Source organism: Lutra lutra, chromosome 11, assembly GCF_902655055.1.
Source record: "Lutra lutra chromosome 11, mLutLut1.2, whole genome shotgun sequence".
NCBI lineage: Eukaryota > Metazoa > Chordata > Mammalia > Carnivora > Mustelidae > Lutra > Lutra lutra.
Window position 1 is genome coordinate 57,091,682 of NC_062288.1, and position 26,011 is coordinate 57,117,692.

Below are 26,011 nucleotides of genomic sequence, written 5' to 3' on the forward strand. Positions count from 1 at the left end.
TTGGGGTCAGTCTCACGATGCTTAGATCATGTAGGTTCTTTTTTTTTCCCCTTAAGATTTTATTTATTTATTTTTCAGGGTTCTGGATTGAGCCCCATATCTGGCTCCCTGCTCAGCGGGAAGACTGCTTCACCGTCTCCCACTCCTCCTGCTTGTATTCCCTCTCTCTCTCAAATAAGTAAATAAAATCTTAAAAAAATTATGGAAAAGAAAAACTTAGAAAATCAAGACACTGATAGTGCAGAAGACTGTAAGAATGTTAAACAGGTAATTTTAATTTTTAAAAAAATTTTGTTTATTTATTTGACAAAGAGTGAGATCACAAGTAGGCATCGAGGCAGGCAGAGAGAGAGGGGGAAGCAGGCTCCCCGCTGAGCAGAGAGCCCGATTCATCACCCGATCGCAGTACCCTGGGATCATGACCCGAGCAAAGGCAGAGGCTTAACCCACTGAGCCACCCAGGTGTCCCTAAACAAGTAATTTTAAAACAAATTTTAAAAGTGTTCAAATGGGGGCACCTGGGTGGCTCAGTGGTTTAGGCCTCTGCCTTCGGCTCAGGTCATGATCCCAGGGTCCTGGGATCGAGCCCCACATCAGGCTCTCTGCTCAGCGGGGAGCCTGCTTCCTCCTCTCTCTCTGCCTGCCTCTCTACCTCCTTGTGATCTCTATCTGTCAACTAAATAAATAAAATCTTAAAAAAAAAAAAAGTGTTCAAATGCCTAAAAGATGCGTGAAACAGTGTTAGAAGTTGTGGGCAAATAAGAGAAGTATGTGACTTGATTTTTATTATTAGATAGCATATGTAAAGTATGGTCAGCAAATATTTCTTATAACCATGACCATACTTTTTATATAAAGCCATGTTACTGTGAGATATTTTCTGGGTAAGCAAGAGAATTGAAGTGTTCTGTTGTTAGAAATATCAAACGGTATTAGCTTGGTGCATCTATTTGCATTATTTAAAATATACCACTGGTTTAGGGGGCAGTTTCGCCTCCCTCAAGATATTTGGTAATATCTGAAGACCTTTTTGGTTGTCATCATTTGGGGTGGAGGTGGGGATGCTTATTATCATCTGGTGGGTAGAGGGGCACCTTGGTGGCTCAGTCATTAAGCTTCTGCCTTCGGCTCAGATCATGGTTTCAGGGTCCTAGGATGGAGTCCCTATCAGGCTCCCTGCTCAGTGGGGAGCCTGCTTCTCCCTCTCCCTGACACTCCCCCCTGCTTGTGTTCCCTCTCTCTCTGTCAAATAAATAAAATTTTTTAAAAAATTATCATCTAGTGGGTAGAGATCAGAGATACTGCTAAACCATTTATAGGACAACCCAATGTCAGTAGTGCCAAGATTGAGAAATCCTGGAATATAGGGTAGGCAAGTTGTGCTGTGGGCAGTTTTATAGACCTATCAATTTCTTCTTTTTTTCTAGGATTGACCAGAAACCGTCTTTCTCTTAACACTCCTTTTTCCCCAGCAGCTTATAGTACACTTGGTTGTCACTGATTTATTATGCTCTTATCCTAAGGGTATATATCTTAGACACTTCAATTGGATGAATATTTCCAGTAGTTCTACCTCTCTTAGGGTGGCTTTTTTTCTGCCAACTTTCTGTGTTTTCTTTCACTAATTTAATTCTTGAGGGATCACCCTATTTCCAAATTCTGAGTCTCTTGATATGATTTCCTAAGTATTTTCTTTTGCAGCAAGGCTTTTATGTGCTTTAATGTGTCAGGTCTGGGTTGAGCTAGTTCTTGAATCTAGGTTTTTTCTGCTAGTGTTTGCATCTGTTCTATCTTGTTTATGCAAGATATTTTTTTCTAACAGTATTTGAATCTTTTCTAATTTTTCTATACACAAGACGTTAATTTAAATAAAATGCTTAGCTGAAAAGAAAAAACATCTAGGAGTATTTCTTTTAGAATAATTTATCCCTGTTTATACATAAAGATTGCCTTAGATACAAACAGCTACATGTGAAAAGGTTTTATAATAGTTTTGTAATGATAAATGAAAAATATTGAAATTCTAGAATGAAACAAATTATGCAAAATGTTTTTTTTTAAAGGAGTGTTTTTTTTTTTAAGATTTTATTTATTTATTTGACAGAGAGATCACAATTAGGCAGAGAGGCAGGCAGAGAGAGAGAGGGGGGAAGCAGGCTCTCCGCCGAGCAGAGAGCCCGATGCGGGGCTCGATCCCAGGACCCTGGGATCATGACCTGAGCCGAAGGCAGAGGCTTTAACGCACTGAGCCACCCAGGTGCCCCGATTGGTGTTTATCGTTAAACAGTGCAAAATAATTCATGGGAATATAAAGATGAAATTTGAATGAACATATCACTGATGGAGAAAGACATTTTGAAAGAACCTTAACCACTTCAGTTTGATGTTGATCTAAACATATTGGCTATTTAGTGAAATATACCCATGTATACTCCATGTGAACTAAAGGAATAGAGAGGGAAAGCAAAAGTGTAAAAAAAAAAAATCTCTTCTGTAGTGGTCAGGGTGTGGTGATAAAAGGAGAGAGATAAGAGTGAGAGAGAGAACATTGAGAATTTGTCATCCTTGAGAGGCAAACTTGTGGAGTAATTGCAGGTTTTCTTTTTAGTAGATAACTTTGTGTCTGCCTCTGGCATGCATAAATTCTATTTTCACCTTCATTTCTGTGCAAGTGTTTCATTAATTGACCTTCCATCAAATCGAAAACTGATCTGCCTTGTTGTTAGATCAGTTATTAACAACAGTAGGCTTTCATTAGTTTACTAAATGATATATTCTCTTTTTTTTTTTTTTAAGATTTTATTTATTTATTTGACAGAGATCACAAGTAGGCAGAGAGGCAGGCAGAGAGAGAGGAGAAAACAGGCTCCCCGCTGAGGGCTCAATCCCAGGACCCTGGAATCATGACCTGAGCCTAAGGCAGAGGCTTTAACCCACCGAGCCACCCAGGTACTCCTAAGTGATATATTCTTGAACTGCACCACAGAACTATCCTACCCCACCACTTCAGATATATATGGTTATCTGTCTTGAGTCTTCTTGTTAGCTGTGGAAAGCATTGGTGCTGCAGCTGCTGCCTCACAGAAGAGGTATCATGTCCTCACTTGCATAAGCACACAGCCCACATCAGTAAGCTTATTTTAATTGTGGAGATATTTTAGCTAAGGAACATTTAAATGTTTGAAGAAACTACTCTTCTGAGTCTAGGAATTCTGGGGTAATTGAATACACAGCATCCGTGGTCTGAACAACCCAGTTTATTTGGAGGGAGCAAATTATGTTGACCGGTGGTAAATAGACAGCTTTTCCTCCTTAGTTATTTGTGATAAACTTTTTTAAATTAAGCTTTTAAAAAGTATGTGTTGTGGGGCGCCTGGGTGGCTCAGTGGGTTAAGCCGCTGCCTTCGGCTCAGGTCATGATCTCGGAGTCCTGGGATCGAGCCCCGCATCGGCTCTCTGCTCAGCAGGGAACCTGCTTCCTCCTCTCTCTCTGCCTGCCTCTCTGCCTGCTTGTGATCTCTCTGTCAAATAAATAAATAAAATCTTTAAAAAAAAAAAAAAGTATGTGTTGTGGTGAGCTCTGTGTATTGTGTAAGACTGATGAATCACAGACCTGTACCTCTGAAACAAATAATACATTATATGTTAATAAAAAAATAGTGTTACATGGTAGAGTTAAGCTAGTATAGAAAAATGAACATGCAGTGAAAGTTAAAAATTTTCTGTTCTCAGTCTTACTTCATAGAGTTAATCACTGATAACAGTTTTAGATTTAGTTAGTAAAGTGTTTCTCAACAATTCATAATTAGCATTTTGGCAGTTTTATGTTGTCTGGGATCATCCTGAGCACATCTTAATTTTTAGTGCTGCTGTTCTCTGCCACAGCCATGGAGGCATCAAAAATGCCCTTACTTATTTTCAGATGCTCCTTGGTTAGGGGGTGATACTTATTGTTGGTGAGAGTATTATAATTTTTCTAAACTATACCACATGTCTTAGAAAATGTGTCTTTTTTCAGTTTTACACAGTAACTATATTGACTCCACTATAAAAGAAGACTATATGAACACACATGTACTTCTCAAGGAAGGCCCAGAGGAAATCCACTTGGGAAGAACTGAATGTCATAGATTATAATGTTTATTCAATCTTATCTGCTTTCCTTTATGACAGTGTTACTGTCTTGTGTTTTCAGTTACCTTTTTTTTTTCTTCCTTGAGTGTTTGTGGTTTTTGAGTTTTGAGCTTGTGCTTTGCAGGGTTTTAGTGAAAGGATTCTGGTTAAATAGCACATTCTTCCAAGGAAGATTTGCTAAGGCTTTTCTTTGACATCTCTAATTTTTCTCCTCAGGGTTTTCTGAACTGGTAGGTATATTGGAACCCTGAATCCTTGAGAGTAGGCCATGGTTACACAATCTCAGGTGATATTCCCCTGACATGGTGGGGGTGATATCCAAGCTGAGATAGGCTAATACTCATTGGCTTCCTTGGCCAGCAGGTATGTCTTTGCTAAGCCACTCTTTTACAAGGTGGGGTTATTCATGTAAGGTCCCAGCCTTCTTCTATGGAGGGTCTCCCTTTCAGTTCTCCATCTTGGATAGACCAAGTCCTTAGCTGCTGCCGCTGAACTTCTAGGAACTGAAATCTGCAAACCCCAGAGCAGCCATGGCTTAAGCACCTGCTTACCACTTTTCTGTCTTCTTCATGTGGACCCATGGAGATTTTCTTGGCTTGTTTTTATATTTGAGAGGATGTTTTTGGTATTTTATATAGCATTCCTAGCTATTTTATAAATGTGGGAATTATTTTCAGATTGTCAAGTCTAATTTTTTGCTGGACCTTCAAGCCTCATTCATCTTCTTTCTAACTTCTAGGAATTTCCTAAAATTTTTTGGTTTGGACAATCTCTTTCATTTCCCTCCCACCTCACCTCCAGTATTGTTGGCATTTTATTGTTTTTAAAAAGTATCCTTTCTGTCATTTCACTGTGACCTTAGGAGAGAATGTAGGCATGTGTGCTCAGTCTTCCATTTTGGCTGGCGGCTTTGTCTGTTTTTAGATCTAAGCTCATTAGGACTAACTGATGAAAAGTAAATCTCTATAAATGCCTTTTCATTTAACTTTGATTTTGTAGTTTGAACTTGAAGAGCATGATCTTTGGCTATAAAAGAAGCAAGGGGGCAGGGACAGAAGATGAAGTTCAGACCATTAACTGCAGTTGAGCAATGTCTTCCTGGAGTGCGGAACAGTGAGGATCTTGCCATAATGTCTAAAATTTTAGGGTAAAACACATTAAAATGGTGAGAAATCACAATTTTAAAATTATGTGCAAAAACTATTAACTGCAGTATGCATGTCTGCCATAATACTGAGAATTAAAGTTCAAAGATATATATGATGCCATTCCTGTTCTCAGAGAGCCCACTAATTTTGTAGTGGAGACAGACGTGCAAAGGAAAATACAGTCAATTTTCATTATTCATGATAGTTATGTCTTAGAATTCCTTGTGACTACTGAATTAGCAAATGCTGAGCCCATGCTTCTAGGGGAATATTCAAGGATATGTTCCTATGAGCCTCTGATCACATTTTCATTAATTGGTCAATATATAACCCTGTTATTTGTGTGGTTTTTGAGTATTGTTGGTTCATTAACATTGAATGGCCAATGGCATCATAACTCATGCCTGAAGGAAGCTCATTGAACACCTGTTTTTTTTTCCTGTAAGGCACTTCCTCAGCCTTCTTGTCCTTAGGAACATTAAAAAACATTTAATCACTATGCTTGGGACATTTTAGACAGCAGAATCATTGTGAAAAAGCACAAAAATGTGAAAAACGTGACACTAAATAGACCATGAAAAGGATACTTGTTTTCAATGTGATAGGTGAAACGAAAGGGCCAAGTGTCCCCGTAGTGCACCCAAGCTGGGGATGGACGCACTGGGCACATGTTTTTGCCTCTGTGCCTGTCTGCAGGTGACCACAAAAGCATGGCAAATACTGACTTTTAGCAAGTAGGCAAATTCACAAATACAGAATTCGTGAATAATGAGGATTGACTCTACTATATATTGAGTGCTATACTTCTAAATCTGCTAGGATGGGTCAGGAAAGGCTTCATTTTAAACCATTAAGGTGAAGTTCTAGTAGTATGAAGCAGTGGATTTAAGGAATAGCAAATGGCCCAGTGTGGCCAGAATCAAAAGGGCTCTTCTGAGAATTAGCAGGAGAGCATGTTTAAATAGTTAAGGAGGGAGATGTGAGGCCCTTGTGCCATATTAAGGAATCTCGATTTTATAAATGACAGAGAGTTACTGAGTGATATTAACTTAGGCATAAGCATGGTTATATTTGTATTTTGGAAAGCTCAGTGTAATGGTGGTATTGAGGATAGATGAAAATAAATAGAATGTTATAGAGGTTAAGGTGAGAGATGATGAGAGAATGAACTAAGGCAGTGACAGTGGAGATAAACTGATATATTTGAAAGATATGAAATATATTACATTAAAAGATCTTGGCAGCAGGTTAGCTAGAGGGAATAAAAAAGGTTAACCAGGTGTGCCTGGGTTCCTTTAACTGAGATAGGGAATATAGGAACCACACCAGATTGAGGAAGTAATGTGATACTTGGATGCACTGAGTTTATAGTGTCCATGAAACATCTTTACAGAGATGTAGGCAAGGAAATATGATAGAGATAGACATATCAAGATATCAAGAGACAGAGCTTTGAAAGACATTAGAATGCATTTATGAATTGATAAATATCTCAGTGCCTACTATGTGTCAAGTTATTCTCCTAGTGCCAGAGTGAAACAATGAATGATTTTTTTTTTCAAGTGAAGAGAGAGAGACGGACAACAATCAGAGCTGCTTCAAATAAGTACTCTGATGAAAACAAACCTAGTTGGAGGGCAAGTGGCTAAGTGTGTATGTGTGTGGGAGAGGCTAGTTTGGATCGAATGTTGAGGATTAGTTTCTGGGGAGGTAACATACTGAGACAAATGAGAGAAAAAGGATAGATGTGTGGATATCTGGAAAGATCATTTCAAGCAGAGAGAACAGACAATGGTAAAGATGAGAAATGGGAAATGAGACACATTTGAAGCAGGGAAGGCAGGCCAGTGCAACTGGAGATAAGCAGATGAGGGAGAGATTGTCATGTGGGTACTCAGCAGGGCACACGGAGCGCCTAGTCAGGAAAGCTGGTATAGTCCATAGTCAGGTTTGGGACATTTTCAAAGTGTAGTGGGAAGCCACTAGACAGTTTTAGCAGAACAATAACAAAATCTTTTTTCTGTTTTAAAATGATGTCTCTAGCCACTCTAGAGAATATTGTTGAGAACTAGAGTGAAAGTAAATGACCAGTTGAGTGCCTGCTGAAGTAAATAAGCAAGAGGTGATGGTGGCTTAGAGTAAGATGTGCCAGTAGAGCCACGAGATCAGGTTTTCATTTAGTTACTTTTCTTCAATCACCCCTGTCATGGCTGAATTTTTAAAAACCACTTTATCACTGGATCTGTAATGAATTCTAGGTATTTTTGTCAGTGCATATATGAAATGTTATCTTAAAAAAAGAAACTTGATGAAATTTATTACTCTAACCTAGTTTTGAGATACAAATTTTTGTGTTTAATAAGATCTGGCAGTGATCCTGTAGTCATATTTCAGGTTTATTAGTGCTTGTTATGTAAAAACACTTCCAGACAATTCAACTGGTTTAGTTATAACACTGCATATTTTTCTTTTCTTTTTTCTTTTTTTTTTTTTTGAAGATTTTATTTATTTATTTGACACAGAGAGAGCGATCACTAGTAGGCAGAGAGCCAGGCAGAGAGAAAAGGGGAAGCAGGCTCCCCGCTGAGCAGAGAGCCCAATGCGGGGCTCGATCCCAGGACCCTGAGATCATGACCTGAGCTGAAGGCAGAGGCTTAACCCACTGAGCCACCCAGGTGCCCCAACACTGCATGTTTTCTTATAATAAAGTAATGAAGCTTTGACCTGCTTTGTTAATTAGTGGTAAGGTCAGTAAAAATAGTCAAAGTAGAGCTACTACACTGTGAGAATAAATTAGGGACATTACTGTTATTTAAGAATCTCTGTAGATCTAGCTTTACTCTGGATGAGCTCTGCACTTTAACTGGGATACTTCCAGTCATAATATGGAGCAGGCACTAGGGTGGGGAAAGACTGGGGGTTGGTAGGCTAGTTAAGGGAATTTTAAAATAGTCTATGCAAAAGAAGATAAAAACTGTATACCAGTGGTCTGAGAGTGGAAATTTTGAAGAAGATGAAGTTGAATCTTTTATGAAGCTGGGTAAAAATATTTGGAAGAAAATTAGATGGAGGTTAGGGAGAAGAAAGAAAGTCAGATGATTCTGAGATTTTAAGCTTTGGATATTGGGTGGATTATCGTGATGTCATAATAGGTAGAATCTATAGTGGGAGGAATAGGCTCAATTAGGTGAGTGAGTAGTTTTGAAAATGGTAAATTAAAAGCACCATCTTTGGGACTCCCCAGGGAAGTATGTTAAGAAGGCAGTCAGAGAAAGGTGAGTGCTGTCACTAGATTTCAAAATCATATTCATGTGGAAACTAAAGATCTAAAAGTGAATGAGATTGCTCAAGAAAAGAATGAAAACCTGAGAGATGTCAGTAGCAGTGATGGTCTGTCCTCAGGCAGGGTGAGGACAGATAATATAACTGATTTATCATTCAGGTCATTCTTAAATTTATTTACAAAGTTTGAAGAGAGCAGTGGCTGAGATGGGAAGGGTGGAGAATTGAACTACTCTTTAGAGGAGCTTGGTGCAATGGGAAAAGGAGGGAAGGCTATGACTTAGGAAAAAGGGAAGTGGGGTTCCAAATAGTAATTTTTTAAAAAAGTATTACTGAAGGATGAAGAAGATGTTAATACATTTATAAAAATGTGCAAGTATCAAATGAGGAAAAAGTACTGAAGGTACAAGAAAGGGATGATGTGTTTCATGATCCCACAGTGGGTGGGAAGGACTTGATTCATTGTAGTCTTGTAGGGGAGGAGGGGTATATTTTCTTCTGATGTTGGAAAAAAGGAAGTAAGGAATGGTGCTGACATTTGATTCTAGAAGTGGAGGGGAATTTTAATAAATCATAAATGATACCCTCTTTTTTCCTTTCTCTCCTAACAAAATCCTCTGTTGGCAGTTTAGTGTAGTGAATGTTTGAAATGGGATGGGAGGGAACCCATGAAGGGACAAAGTAATGGAATAGTGCAGGAATATTTGGGACCTTGTTGATTTTTGGAGAATCCAAAGAAGTTGGAACATAATGAAAACCTGGAGAAAAGAATAGATAGGAGTGCCCTGAAATGAAGGAATGAGCTGTGGACATCAGAGGCGAGCAGAGAAGACAAACGCTTGATTCCCTGACAGTTTTGTCTAGGGCTACCGATACTGAACCAAGTGTTGACAAGCTTTAGCCAGGACACTGGGTGACTCTTTTCACTAAGTCTAAATGTAAACTACACCATTAATGCTATTTTATCAGACCAAAGGATATGAAAAAGTTCTGCTACAGCAGAAAACTGTCATTATAGAAAACGACTTATAAAATATCCTGCAATATTTGAAATAATATTTTTGTGTAACCTTTTAAAATTGATGAAAAACCAAATCACTATATTTTTAGTTCATTTTGTTACCAATATTCTCAAAACATGGTATCCAGTTTGATCCTTAACTACTAGAAATGCAGCCTTTTAAGGATATCCAGTTGTGTCCAGTGTTTATGCTTGCCATAGGGAAATTTACAATGAGAAAAAGATTTAAGTAGTACCAGTGTTCAATTGTCATTTCATCTGTTTGGAGTACTCTTTGATCACTTTGAATATATTACATATTCTTCAAGGTTACTGTAACTGGAAAGTCTTCCACATACAAAATGTGAGGTTAAAGCCCAAAATAATCCTTTCATTTTGGATAGCTATAATTTGCTGCTCTCACCAAAGTAGGACCTCTTTGGATTCCCTAAATTTCTAAAACCTTATTAAATAATTAGTAAGACTATTCTATGCAGGGTTTTCATCTGGACATATAAAATCAAAGTCTTCAGGGGCGCCTGGGTGGCTCAGTTGGTTAAAGCCTCTGCCTTCGGTTCAGGTCGTGATCCCAGGGTCCTGGGATTGAGCCCTCAGCGGGGAGCCTGTTTCCTCCTCTCTCTCTGCCTGCCTCTCTGCCTACTTGTGATCTCTGTCTGTCAAATAAATAAATAAAATCTTTGGAAAAAAAAATAAATAAAATCAAAGTCTTCTAATATTTGGACTGTTTTGACATTCCTGTGACAAGGACTTATGTGGGGATCCTGTGTCCCCCTGTCTTCTCACTTGAGCATTCCTGCCCAGAGGGAATGACCGAGTGACATTATACCTTTAAGAATATTTCCCACTTCTACTCTGAAAAACGATCTGAGAATTTTGTTAAGGGGTGGGGGGTGGGAGGTTGGGGGCACCAGGTGGTGGGTATTGTAGAGGGCACGGATTGCATGGAGCACTGGGTGTGGTGCAAAAATAATGAATACTGTTATGCTGAAAAAATAAAAAATTAAAAAAAAAAAGAAAAAAAAAAAAAGAATATTTCCCACTTCTTTTTCACCACCAAAAATAGATTTTTGTGCTTATTTTTAATGCAATGCTTTGTACTTACTTTTACGTAATGTTTTGCTCAGTGCTTTAAAGGCTGGGATAAGTAGAAATGGACAAAGCCTGAGTGCTGAGGCAATAAAATATTCCAAATAGATAGCTAATTCTAGTAGCTTATGAAATATATTTGCATAAAGATATCTCTGTCACCTTGGCATAACATTATTATAATCTGGATTGCATTTGAGTACAGGTCATTAATTTTTAAGTCCCGGTTTTTTGTTAGAGTGGAATTGGTAGGTACGAGTTAAGGAAAATGATTTGGTTGATACTAGATAAACATGGCACTAAGTAGAAGCAGTTTTATGATGAGTTAAAATGAGATTGGCTAAAAAGTTTCCTTTAGTTTAAGTTAAATCTGTACACTCATGAATGTAGAAAATATATCTTTTGAAAATTGAAAATATTCTTTGTAGGCTTTTAAATATCGATTTTATTTATGTTATTGATATATTTTAGTGGAATATTTCCCTCAAATGTATTTCATGTCATAATGTATACAAAGAAGAATTTAATGAAGCATATCATCCAAGGACAGCGTGGTGTTCCCCAAGCTTTCACCTTCAAAGAAAAAGTGCTATTTGTTTTTAGCTCTAAAAGAATGGTTATAATTCTCTTGATTTTTCTGCATTCAAAGAGACATTACTATTTATACATGAGAGACGTATTTTATTGTACTTTTTAAAAACTGAAATTGTTAGAGCATATATAGATGAAAGGCTAGCAGTGCTCCCTAATTCTCTTTTCTATTTCTTGCTCCCCAGAAGCTACTACTTTGAACTTTTTAGCTGTGTCAATAAATGTCATGCTAATGTTGCTGATTCTTGACTTGTCAGTTTTAACCATTATGGAAGATGAACATTTCGCTCTTTTTCCACTCTACTCCCACTCTCTCTATAAATGCCTCATATACACTTCTGATCCCTCAGTTCTTCCAACATAATTATATTAGTAATCTTGATTAGATCAGTATGTGTTAATTGATCCATTAGTAAACTATAGTCACCTTTCTCCTTTCTTGTATTTTTATTTGCTTGGAATTCATAATTATTTGCTTAGTTCTCTGTGTATAACAATTATCAATAATTCAGTCCCCAAATCTCTGCTAGTTTTCTAAATCACTTTTCAGTATGTTAATTCAAATTGATCAATTTCTTTTCTTTTTTTTTTTTTTTTTTTGAAGATGTCACTCATGGAGGCTGACCTATTGACTAGGGACTCATTATTCTCCATACCTGATACACACTTGTCGCCATCTTCCTGAGAATCATCTTTGCCTTTCTTCTGGTTCGGGTCTTCTAGTTCCTGTAGTTCCTGTATTTCATGTCTTTCCTTTTTCTATTTTGCCACTTTGTTTCATGCTTAGAGGATAGCACATCTTTTTCTTTTTCTTATTTTCTTCTTTTTTTTTTTTAATCTGAGAAAAAGTGTTTGTAGTAGATTAATTTTGTGAAACCTTATAAGCAAGTCTGAAAATAATTTTTAACTACCCTCACACTTGATTGATACTTAGGCAGGGTAAAGAATATTAGGATGGAAATTTTTTAAATGGATCATTTCATCATCTTCTGTCTTTAGATGTCATTATTGAAAAGTTCAAAAGCACTGATTTCTGATTTTTGACATGTATGTGTATGTGTGTGTGTGTTTTTTTTTTCCTTTGTCCCTAGTTTTGTAAAATCTCAGTGATGTGTTGTGCAGTAAGCCTCTCTTTCTTGATTTCATAGGGTGCTCCATGTACCATTTAGTCTAGGAACTTAATATTTTCCAGAATCAAAAGCAGTAAGAATAAGCATTTTATTAACATTTTCCTCCTTTACATAACTTCTTGCTTAGATGTCCTCTATCAGGTCTTGTAATTCCTTTCTGTTTTTCCTGCCTACGTGCTTTTCTACTTTTTTGGTATTTCCCCAAACGTATCTTCTATGATTTCTACTGAATTTTTTATTTCTACTTTTGTATATTTATTTTCTAAGAGCTCTTTTGTTTCCTGTGGATGTTCCTGCCCTAGAGCAATCTTATTCTGATTTCACAAATACAATATTCTTTTATTTCTCTGAGAATGTTAATGATGTTTGGTTTTCTTTATCCTGACTAGTTTCATTATTCCAAGTAGATTTTACCTGTTCGATTGTTTATTCTGATCTCTATCTTTCATGTTCTAGGCTTTTCTCAGCATATAGTATTGATAATAAGGTTATTAGCTCATTGTTGAGAGTGAAAAACAAAACACGAAGCTCTTTTTGCATATTGAGCTTCTCTGTAGCCAGTGTTAATCATAGCATCCAGCATCTCTGGACCCTCCTGACTGCAAATAGTTTTTAATGGCCATTTCTGACCATTAATCTTAAATTTTATTTCGGTCATCTACTATTCTTGCAAGCATTTATTTCAAACACTGGCTGCCCCTGAGCACCTTATTACTGGCAATTCATTTTCTTCTGTTGTACTAAACTTTGCAACTGCTTTCAAGTCTCTCCAGGGTATTTCTGATTCCATTAGTATGTCCAGATGTAGGAATGATGAGAGATAGCTGATGTTGGCCTGTGGAAATTTGTGTCTACTTTTTCAAGGCTAAAATCATAACAAAGTCATACTGCATAGTGGTAAGACTAGAACTAGAAACTGTATTTTCTCATGCCTGGTGCTTTCTCCAAAGTAGATTGTTTCATGATTTTTCTTCATACCTGCCACATGTTGAAATGCAAACTCTTAGTGATAGAACTGAGCTCATGATATCCCTATGCTTGTGGGCAGTTCCTGCAAAATGTCCTGACTTGCTATCTTTCCAGTGTCTTGGACATTATCCTTCTTTTTGTTTGGGGAAGATATTGAGGTTGCTTTATTAGAGGGATTATGCTTGGGAAGTGCTGTTTATAATCTGTGATTACAGCTGAGAAAGTTGAACATCGTTTGGGGCCAGTCAGTTGAAACAAACTCTTAATTTCTTTTTCTCCTATTGACTCCCTCTAGCATTTCTCTTAAAGTTTTGGGGCTCTTTTTTTCATCTATAAAATGGAAATAATACCTATCCCATCCAGTGTTCAGCATTTTTTAAGACTAAAATGGGATAGACGATGTAGGAAAGGGTAATAATCGACACATAGGTGGTTACTATTCGAACTCAAGTAATGACTTAGATTCACTAAGGGAAAATGCAAAGGTGGATATTGAATTGACTAATTTAGGTGGGAGGCAATGGACTACCAACCTAAAAATGAAGTGGAAATAAGGTAGTGGGTATATCTATGGTGGTATTCAGGCAAAATTCAGTGGTGGTAGAGTTATAAAGAATACCTGTTGTTAAGACTTCTACCACCAGTACCACTTGATGACTTTTGGTTAAATTAGCAAATGTAGGTGGGTGTTTATATTAGTAGAAACGTCTAAGAGAGCTCTTATAAAAGGGCTCCTTAAAGCAACAATAGAAATTATTCCTAAGTCATAAAGTATTAATACAAAATGTTGTTTTATCATTTCATAATTGTGAGAGTAATGTAATATTATAGGTGAGTAAGAAAAGTCCTCTGGCTTGATAAATATTTATCAAGAATTAATATAGAATTTAATTCTTAGTAATCTCAAACCAAATACCCTGGAGCTGCGTGTGGGAACTATGATGTGTCTGTGGCTTAAAGTGGAAGGTTAAGTTGTTTTCACTTATAATCACACTGTCTTGAAGGTTCTGTTTTCTCTCTTGAGATCTATAAAGGTTGTGATTAGGGTGAAAATATTTGGAGAAAAAAATCTGATTTGTAAGATGAAATTTAAAGAATTAAGAGTGCTTGTTAATGAGTTTCATTTACTGTAATTCTTAACTGTAGGCATTAAAGAAGCCTTGTAACTTAAAGCGTGCCCATTAAAGTTATTAAAAGGTATTATTTAGTATGACATAGCTGAAATGGCTTACTAGGGAAGAAGTCCATGATGAAAAGTACAAACTAATATATGAAGCACAGGAGAGTTAAGGGATGAAGTATCCTCTCTAAGGAGATGCTCTTTAGCAAATTCATGACTTGAGAAATGAGGCTAAGCATTTTTGCCCAATAAAATCTTATAGATAATAGTACTTAATTTTATTAGGTAAAATGGTTTTCTTTAATCCTTATGGGTCTGTATAAAAAGCTCTAAGAACCCTCATGATAACGACTTTACAAATATGCAATTCATAGCTAGAACAACACATTTATTAAGTTACTGTTTTGTTACACAGGGTATACATAAGTATATTAATTTTGTAACAGTTACCAGATAGAGCCAAGACTAACCCTTTTTTCAATCTCTGCTCCTTCCCCAGGGGTGATACCCGTTATACTTTGTTTTATATCTTTTTAGACTTATTCCTGTATACTAACATTTATACCTATGGAAAATATAAAGTACAGTTTTGTGTGCTTGGTTTCTATAAATAAACACTTGTTTTTTTTTTCTACAGAAAAATTTGTTTTGGAGAGCAATTTCATGTTAGTCTGTAAAACCATGTTCTTTTAACTGTCAGTTTATTCATCGGGTGGGTTTTTAGCCACTCCCCTCCTAAGGAACATTAAAGGTTGTTTCTGTTTTCTTATGTTTTCGAATGATGTCACAAAGAACATCCTAAAAAATTGCCTCAGTAGAGGTAATATTACTAATTATGATCTTTTTCACTTGATAGTAAGTTGTGATGGTGAAGGTTTGGTATAGTTAAAACATTGAAAATCTGTTATAAAAGATATTACTTGAATTCTGGTAATCGTGGTATGAAGAGGCTGGCAATTCTCCTCTGCAAAAAATAAATATAAAACTGGACAAAGTCATCAAAAACAGCCATTTAAGCGTACTGGAATTTGACCAAAGTCAGTTAAAAAATTGATATTGCACAGCTGTTAGGGCTTGGGGTGAGAACAGTGTGAGTCTGTAGCCTTCATGCCTGGGCTCTTCCCAGACACCAACCCAGTATCCCTGTGCCCCCTCAGTTGGTGAGAACTATTAAGTTTCAGGTTGGCACTAACAGAAAACCAGCAGCTTTGCTGACAGAATTAAGGAGTGATATAATTCAGGGAATAGGAGAGTGGACAGAAAAACCTATGGCTTTGCTGGTGAAAAGTGGTAGAAATAGAGACCTGCTGCCTTGCTGGCTTAAGGTTGTGGAACCTGGTTTGGGGTGAGCAATTGGACAAGTAGAAATTTCATAGGGAAGTCCTAGAAAGGAGAGAGCCACAGATGGGGTAAGACAACCTCTCCACACAGCTCTGGTTGCCTGGGAAACCACGTATGTGGAGGGGAGACCTGAGGGAGCCTGGCAAAAAGTTCAAAGCAAGGGAGAGTAGAGAACTGAATGTAAGTTTGAATCTGTTCCCCACTCTGTACACAAACCAACTGGCAGATGGTGCAGATCTTACAGGCTTGAAATGTTTTAGCACAACTTTTGCTCAAGTTAGTGGCTAACCATTTAGCTATATAGACATAGGCACAACTCCTAGAAAACCAATCTAAAATATAAAAATAAGAATTAAAAAAACTAAACATATACATCCCAACTGTAAACCATAGAGGGAAACATATTCTGTGGTTTAAATTCAGATGAATTGGAGCACCTCGGTGGCTCAGTGGGTTAAAGCCTCTGCCTTCGGCTCAGGTCATGGTCCCAAGGTCCTGGGTTCGAGCCCCGCGTCGGGCTCTCTGCTCCGCAGGGAGCCTGCTTCCTCCTCTCTCTCTCTCTGCCTGCCTCTCTGCCTACTTGTGATCTCTCTCTCTGTCAAATAAATAAATAAAATCTTTAAAAAAAAAATCCAGATGAATTACTAAAAAGATCCAATGATTCTGAAAAATAAAATGAATGCACAGTTAACTATTATACATTAAAGATTCAGTTTTCAGGCAGAAACTGAAGGAAAAAGAAAGGGAAGAAAGAAAAAAGCCAGAGAAGTATGACCTATAATCAGGAAAAACAGTCAATGGCAATGGACTCTGAACGTGATGTTGGATTTAACAAAAACGTCAAATTGGCTTTTAAATATGTTAAGAGAATTAAAAGACAGTATACTCAGCAAATAAAGAATCCCAATAAAGAAACAAATTAAAGAAGAACCAAATAGAAATTTGTATTTGAAAAGTACAGTAATTAAAATAAATTCATTGGATAGCCTCAACAGCAGATTTGAGGTGGCATAGAAAATGTGAAGATGAATAAAAGATATTCAGTCCAAAGAAGGGAGAGGAAAAAAAATGTTAAAAAAGTAAACAGAGCCTCAGAGACCTTTGGGACAATGTCCAGCATTTCAACATACATGTAATGCAAGTTCCCAGAAAGACACGAAGGAGAGAAAGAGAAAAAATATTTGAAGAAATAATGGCACCAAACCACCGCAAATTTGGTGGAAAATATAACTTGTTTACAAAGGGTTCCAGGAAGGAGGAGTAAACATGCTACACCCTCTCTCCCAGTGAATGCAGCTATAAAAATTGGCCTGAATACAGGAATAGCTATTTGTAGACTAAAAAGTCAATAGTAGCAGGCAGGTTGGAGAAGACAACCAAAAATTTAAATACCACTGAATCAGAGGTGAGTTTACTCTATTTCCCCTTGGTATCTCCTACCAACTATATCCTTAAACCCAGAAGTTGGCATCAGAATGTGCAGCGAGAACTTCAGAAACCTTCTGCTTCTGGTTAAAAGAATAAGATACTCAGAGTGCAGAAATCTCTTTCTTCTTTTTCTTATTCTGAGTTGTCTTGCATCCCAGCTCCCAGCAAATCCTTTGGCAGTAATGTTGAAGCAGTTGCAGCAGCCAAGGGAACCCTAACTCCAGGGGAGGAAACCTTCCTCTTCCATTGAAAAGTTGTGGTTGTAGGAAGTATATGGCAGAATGGCTTAAATAGAGCCCCTGATCTCTGGCCAGAGCATTGATAAAGAGCATCACAGAAAATAGAAGTACCAGACAAATTTATAGAGAGGGAGTAGGCCTGGAGAAACTCCTTAAAGTCGTTTGTGCACTCCTGGACTCACCCTTGAGCTGTGTGCGTGTGTGTGTGTGTGTGTGTGTGGGTGTGTGTATCTGACCATAAGAGTACACAGATGTTAGGCACTGAAATGCTGATAGACCACCTTGAGCTGCGTGTGTGTGTGTGTGTGTGTGTGTGTGTGTGTGTATCTGACCATAAGAGTATACACAGATGTTAGGCACTGAAATGCTGATAGACCACCTTGAGCTGCGTGTGTGTGTGTGTGTGTGTGTGTGTGTGTGTATCTGACCATAAGAGTATACACAGATGTTAGGCACTGAAATGCTGATAGACCACTACCAAAGTCCCAGACTGACTAGTAGGTAGTACATAATGTGGGACAGATCAAAATAACATGGTGAAAGTTTTGAACAGTTTAGTAGTTTCTCATAAAGTTAAATGTATACTTATGTGAACTAGCAATCTCACTCCTAGGTATTTACCGGAGAGAAATGAAAACTTATCTACATCCTTTTTTGTGAATTTAAGTATGGAAGACTAAACTAAAATGGCAGTAGTACTTCAGAGAGTCAGAATTTAAGGTCTGAAGTCAACTGAATAAATTGCTTGCTACCACAAAAATATCAACACTCTCCAGAAGATTTCGACAAGACAGTCTCAAAATACACTATTAAAAATATAAAGCATACATTCTAAGATTACTTAGCACATAGGGAACCAGGAAAACGTCAACTCACGTGGCCAGAGACAGTCAACAGACACAACACTGAGATGACACAGATGTGGGAATAATCTGAGAAAGATTTAAAGCAGCCATTATAAATACACCATAGCAGGTAAGGGTGAGCTCTCTTGAAATGAGTGGAAAGGTAGATTGTCTCAGTAAAGAAATAGAAAAAGAAAAACCAAATAGAAAATTTGAACTGAAAAATATAGTAACAAAAAACTCATTGGACAAGTACAATAGCAGAATAGAGATGACAAAGAATCCATGAACTTAGAGATCAACAGAAGTTTATCCAGACTGAACAACAGAAAGTTGAATAAAACAATGATCAGAGCTTCAGGAACCTATGGGATAATACCAGAAAGTCTGACATACTTTGTTTCATCAGACATCCAGCAAAAAAGAATACTGTGCAGAAAAAAATATTTGAATCATCACTGAAAACTTCCCAAATTTGGTGAAAGTTATAAACATATACACTCAAGGGGTTCAGCAAATCTCAAAACAGGATAAGCCCAATGAAATCCATGCCTAGTCACATTATAATCGAACTGCTGAAAACAAGTTAAAAGAAAAAAAAAAACACTGAAAGCCAAAAGCACTAATAGAGGAACTGTTTAAATGAATGTGAATTTCTCATCAGTAAAACCATAAAGGCCAGAAGGAAGTAAAACAATTTTAAGCATAGTGGTGGGGAAGGGAGGTATCAGTTCAGAATTCTTTAGTGAAATATTCTCCAGATGCTACCTTTTTTGTTTTTTTGTTTTTTGGAGGGGTCTTCTTTCTTAAAGCATTACCCTTAATAGGAAATTGTTTTTAGCAATAAAATGGATGGAACTAGAGAGAATTATGCTAAGTGAAGTAAGTCAGTGAGAGAAAGACAAATACCAATGCCATAGGGGTGGGGCAGGGAGGCAAACCAAGGAATAGACTCAACTATAGAGAACAAACTCGTGATTACTGGAGTTGGGGAGGTGAGCAGAGGATGGGTGAAATAGGTGATGGGGATTAAGGAGTGCACTTGTGGTGAGCACTGGATGTTGTATGGAGGTGATGAATCACTGCATTGTACACCAGAAACCAATATTACACTGCATGTTAACTAACTGGAATTTAATAAAAATTTGGAGAAAAAAATTGTTTCTAAGAATGCCAGAAAGTTATACTAGCTGCTTTTGTAAGACACTTGATTTATGGCAGGAATATTGACAAATTCATTACAAATGATAGGTCACTTTCCTTTCTGAATTAGAGTTAACAGAAGATGACAAGATGCAGAGTGGCAGTTAAAATGATAAAATTAGGAAAAAGCTCTCAACTATTCTAATTTTTTAAAAAACTTTATTTTTAAGGTGGGAAAATTATATTGAAATTGCTGTTACTGTGATTTGTTTTTCATTGATACTTTGAATAGTTAGCAATAGTCACAATGATAGATGAAGAGATTGAGTTGCAGAATATTAACTAAAACAATATTTAGCATTTACATGTTTTTAGTAGGTGAGTCCTTTAATTTTGTTGTATAACCTTATGAGTTGGATTGATGCTATTTATATTTTACAGATAAGGAAATAAAGGCATAGTTAGATTTTTTTTGATGCCATGTTGGAGAAAAGTGAGATTAGAATTCAGAATTTAATTCTTTTACAGGCACTCCTTTTGCTACACGTGTTGTCAGCATTTATATTGATAGGTTTTTATAAGGCAGTTCATTATTATTATAACAAATACTGAAATGAGGATCTTTTAATGGAAATGTAATTGATACAACCTGTTTAAAAAACAGTTTCACAATATCTGAATTGAAAAATCATGTATTTTCTGACCTAGCAATCTACTCTTTGTATTTATTCATTTATGGTACATACATTAAATGTATATTTGTGTGTGTGTGTGTGTGTGTGTGTGTGTGTGTGTATAGATACAGATATTTAGATGCTGATTGTAACATTGATTTTAGCTGCAAAAAATGGGGACGTTTGTATGGTTCAGTAGGTTAGGCGCCTGCTTTCAGCTCAGGTCATGATCTTGTGGTCCTGAGATCAAGTCCCACATCAGGCTCTCTGCTTAGCAGAGAGTCTGCTTCTCCCTCTCCTTCTCTCTCTCTCTCTCTCAAATAAATAAAAATCTTAAAAATTTAAAAAAAAAAATGGAAGCAACCTGCATATCTTTCAGTAGAGGACAGACTAAATTTTGATACATTTCTGGAGGTACTGGATACATTGAAAAGAGTGACCTCCATATGGAAAGAACACTAAGATGTTAATAAAACAATCACATTCGTATAAATATAAAAGGACATATTTAAATACAAGCATATATTTTGTCTGGAGGGATAGAAAGAAATCTCTTTTCAGGAGGAGATTGTTTTTTTGTGTTTATTAAATATTTCAGTATAGTTAAACTTTCTTTTGGGCACCTGGCTGGCTCATTCGGTAGAGCGTGCTACTATTGATCTTGGGATCATAAGTTCAAGCCCCACATTGAAAGTAGAATTTGAAAAAAAAAAAAAAAATAGAATTTGGTTAAAAACAAAAAAACCCCCAAAATCTGGAAACATAATTAAACTTCTTTTACCACATATGTGTATGCACACACACACATTTGTATGTATAAAAGTGTGTGAATGTATAATGGCTTCTAAAAAATAATGTAATTTTTTAAACTTATTTCTCATCAAAACTTTGACATTTTTACTCTGTTATCTTTTGGTATTCAGTATTACCAGTAATAAATGGCATACAAGTCTGATGATTGTTCCTTTTACATAACTCTTCTTTCTGGAAATACCCACTTACACCCTGCCCCCCTTTTTATCCTTGGCATTTTGAAATTTCACTTAGATGTTTCCAGATCTGGGTTTTTTTCATTCAGTCTGTTTTGTACTTAGAAAGCCTTTCATTCTGAAGTTTTGTATGTCATTTAAACTCAGGGACATTTTTTTCTATTTGACAGCTATTTCCTCTTCATCCTTTTCTCTGATCTTGTCTTATGAAACTCCTGATAGGCACTATTAGACTTGCTTATGTGTTTTTTTTCTTTTGTTTTCCGTGTTTTCATCTTTGTTCTGCATTTAGGAGTTTAACTTGACTTGATTTTTCTGGATTGCAGTTTTGACCTTATCAGTCTTATCTTTTAGGTTACCGTTTGATTTTTCTAAATTCGACTTTTTTTTTCTTTTAAGGATTTCTTATTTATGAGAGACAGAGAGATGGAGACAGAACAGGGGGAGGAGCAGAGGGAGAGGGACAAGCAGGCCCTGTACTGAGCATGGGGCCCGACGGCGGGCTCAGTCTCAGGACCCTGAGATCATGACGTGAGCCGAAACCAACGAGCCAGTCAGTTAACCGAATGAGCCATCCAGGCTCCTAAATTTGACAATATTTTTAATTGCCAGGAACTTTTTCTTATTCTCTAGGTACCTCATTTTCTTCCTCTTAGTGACCTCCTTTATGAATGCAATTGCCTCTCACATCTCTGAGTATGCTAATAAAAATTAAAATTTTAAGTTCTATTCTCCGCGCCATCTGATTCCCCTTAGTTTGGTTTGTTCAGCTTTGTCCACTGCCCTTGAAGTTTTCTTTAGATGTCTGGTGATCTGTAAGTGAAGGACTAGGTTGATTAATCCAGAATATATACCTAATGAGGATTTCCTCTGTCGTATATAAACTGTCCCCTAACCTTGCTGCTGTTTCCTATGGGATAAGAGGTCTTGAGTGGGGGCTAACAGGTAAGCCTGTCCCCAGGCAGGCTTCTCTTTCAGATTTGTAGGCAAAGAGCAGGTGAACAAGCTAAACTGAGAAGGAAGAATTTATCCTGGAGATACACATATTAGTGCAAGCCTTTCTGTTGGAAGAACAGAAGGGAAGAAGGTGGTATCAGCCATCAAAGTGTTAGGAAATGTGGTAAGGGGAATTTTTGGTTGTCATAATAAATGTAGAGCAGTACAGGCATTTGGTGGAGAACAGTTCTGGGCCAAAAGAAATCTTTGTTCCCCAAATGCTAATAGTTTCTTGTTTGAGAAATACTGTTTGTTAGCGTGTTCCCTTCTGTAATGTAGCTTTTCCTCCACCCCTTATTCAGGGTCCATCAATAAGAACCAGATTTACCTTGGCCTCTGTGCTTCTTTGTTCAGGCCCAACATCTGTGTTAGGAATCCTTCCCAAGCAGAATACCCACCACTGTCTCTGTAAAGAAATGTGTGGTACTTAGGCTAAAAAGAATGCTCCTGTATATAGGGTTCTTTACTTAGCTCTGAATGGCCGCCCCTCCACTATGTCTGTACTTTTCTTGACTCCCAACTTAGAAATTTCTCTAAGAATGCTTTGGGAAATACAATTCCATATTTTATTTTGAAACTTTAAATATTGATCATGAATTCAGGATTTTGAATAGGGTCAATCACTTTGGTCATTTCCACTGAGATGCTTCCACTGGTTGGTTATATGGTTTCCCATGTTATCATCCTGTCACCACCATCAAAGAAAGTTAATATTTTACTCCTTTTCTGAACTCCCTCAATGTTAATAATGCACCAGGAGGTATTGTTCTAGGAGTTTTCTATATATTATTTAGCAGCAGCTACCTTGTGAGTTAGATACTATTGTCCTTTTCCACTTAACAGGTGAAAGAAAATGGGGCGCCTGGGTGGCTCAGTTTGTTAAGTGACTGCCTTCGGCTTAGGTCATGATCCCAGATCCCAGCCCCACATCAGGCTCCCTCTCCTTCTGCCTGTTGCTCCCCCTGCTTGTGCACACTCTATCTCTCTCTGCCAAATAAATAAAATCTTAAAAAAAAAAAAAAGGTGAAAGAAACTGACTTGGGAATGTTAAGTCATTTACTCAGATTTTTAGGGCTAGTTAAATGGTTAAGTCCAGGCTCTTAAACAGTATGCTATATCACCTAACTGCAGTTCCTTCATAGTGTTCTTACCATCATCAGGCTTTATATACATGTTTACACATTTTGGTCTACTGGTTTGACTTTTTGAAGAATATTTCTCTAGTCTCCTCAGCAGGTAACATCATGCTTAGCCTACAAGCCCTCAGCAAATGTTGATTAAATTGGCTGAGTACATTCAGATTTGATTCTTTGATTCAGTATAACTATACTAAATTAGATTTTCAAGATACTAGTGTGAGAGCTCGGATGTTGACAGTATATTGTCATTTTATGGAAAATGAGTATTACTGACTTAACATTAATGGTTCACATGAACTCTGCTGTGATGGTTAAATCCGTTGTTTGAAAATAGTTGTGTCACAATTTAAACTTAAACCTGACTTCAGGTTTAATCTACTTTCAGTGGATTTTTTTGGTATCATTTCTTAGAAATATATTTTTTAAAAATTTTGCTGCTCTATTGCAGCCACATTAGAAGTAGTCCAAATGACTTCTAAGTACCTCCTTTAAATTTATGCTTAAATATTTCCAAAGCACATAGAAGGAGATTTCATTTTTCATTTAAGGAATTCTATAAATTATCCAGCTTGGTTCTGGTGAAATAATTGTTATTTTATCTACAAAATATAGCAACAGAAATAAATTTTAACATCTTATGAAAAGTTAACTTACCTGTCATATTTTCAATGGGGAATCTAGTTTGTTGAGTCAAATGGGAATGAATATATCACCAAATGTGGTTACAAAGGATTTTGTATATTAAAATAGGCTTAAGGCCTAATTTATTAAGAATAACTCATGTAGGGGCACCTGGGTGGCTCAGTGGGTTAAAGCCTCTGCCTTCGGCTCAGGTCATGATCCTGGGGTCCTGGGATCGAGCCCTGCATCTGGCTCTCTGCTCAGTGGGGAGCCTGCTTCCTCCTCTCTCTCTGCCTGCTTCTCTGCCTACTTGTGATCTCCGCCTGTCAAATAAATAAATAAAATCTTAATAAAAAAAAAAGAATAACTCATGTAATTAGTTATAGTTCTAAAACCAGGCAGAAATGCTTACATAAAACAATTCTAAAGAGATTTTGGAACAATTTTGGTGGGTAAATACCATTTATTTTATTATATTTGCCTTATGTACTGAATTATAGAAAGTTAGAAATGTATTTATATGAAGAATTACTGAAAAAACCACTTTAGTAGACTAGGCATTGAAAGAAAACACTTCTATCTTTATGGCTTATTATATAATTTATGGAAAGTTGATAGCTTTAGGATTACTGCTTTGTAAACTACACCACATTTTGCTAATTCCAAGTATTGCACAGATGTTTTGTTTATAAATAACAATATATAATTTGAAACTATTCTTGATTTTAGTAAGAGAAAAATACTACATTTTTGTGACCGAAACTGTATTATGAAGAATTTAGCACGTACCAGAATGTAGGATGGTTGCTGGGAATATAGTTTTGAACAAGACAGATCTAATTTCTATGCTTATCAGACTTAGAGTTTAGAAAAGAATTGTACATTAAACAAATCCCAAAATAATTATAGGTTTATCAGAGTTGTAATGTATAGAATACTATGGAAATATATATTAGGAGAATTTATCCTAATTGGGGCATAGAAATTCTGCTTCTAACGGATGATAAGAATTAGGTACACAAAAGTGGTTGTGCATATGTGCTGATAAGTGGAGGGAGGACTTTGCATCAGGACAGGGAATTAGATTGATGTAACTAAAGCTGTAAAAGGTGGTGCAGATTGAATCTAGCATTGTATTAAAATGACTTATGGGCCATAAAATCTACATTTCAATTACTTACATACACACATTCGGAGACTATTGTGGTAGCTTGGGAAAGAAATGATGATGGCTAAGACTCATGAGGGTGGGATGGAATGAAATTGTTAGATTCCCCAAATATTTAGCAGGTAGAATCTACTTTTGCTCTAAGTTAGTTTCTTTCCCCACTGTTCCAAATATTTTTGCTATATTTTTTGTCCATTTTTTTCTCTTTATTTTTGTGGGAGTGTACTTTTACTAATACTATGCTACTGTTTTAATAGAGGTTCTGAAGGGATAGAATATAAGCTCAGGTAGTCATTCTACCATATTTAACTGAATCCTACCCACACTGATTTGAAATATCACCTTTTAACATATATTAAATACTGGTTAGCTCCTATCTTTCAAGATTTGGTAATTGCAATGCCAATACTGCACTATTTTAAATTACACTGTTTCTATACTTGATAACACAGGCACTTCCTTTATATTTGTGATATATATATATATATATAAAAATATATATATATATATGCGCATATGCAAAGTTACTGGCTAGTTTTACCCATTTTCTCTTTCAAGTAAATTTTGAAATAGCTTTACAAAAAATTCTGTTGGGGTTTCTATTAGAATTTATTCATTTTTTTAAAAGAATAATTGGGAGAGAATTGATATTTTTATAGCATTGAGTCTTCCTATCCCAGAACATAGTCTCTTTATTTATTTATTTTAAATATTCTTTATTATATTTTATAGTTTTTCTCATACCTATCTGGATGAACATTTTTATTTTAGCATTAAATTTTACTTGTTTACTTGTTTTGCTTGATCTTGTTGCTATTGTGAATGGGATATCTTTTTTATTTTTCTCCCAGCAATGATGTTTTCTAGTTAGTTATAACTATTATTAGGAAAGGGTTTGTTTTTGTTTGTTTGTTTGGTTATTGCTCTTATGTCTAGTCATTAGCCAA

At 36.5% G+C, this 26,011-nt stretch overlaps 1 protein-coding gene across 5 annotated transcripts in view; it reads left to right on the forward strand.

The window, feature by feature from the left end:
• The window catches only part of PALS2 (protein associated with LIN7 2, MAGUK p55 family member), a 119,181-nt gene that overhangs the window by 13,178 nt on the left and 79,992 nt on the right, over nucleotides 1–26,011 (forward strand). The window contains exon 1 of one of the 5 annotated variants that reach the window (XM_047694572.1): nucleotides 8,448–8,557. The exons of 3 other annotated variants lie outside the window; for them this stretch is intronic. In XM_047694572.1, coding sequence (XP_047550528.1) covers nucleotides 8,533–8,557 — 25 coding nt within the window. In that variant the 5' untranslated portion in view covers nucleotides 8,448–8,532. Of the gene's footprint in view, nucleotides 1–8,447; nucleotides 8,558–26,011 lie in introns of those variants that run through there. One more of the 5 variants, XM_047694577.1, reaches the window with a different exon arrangement.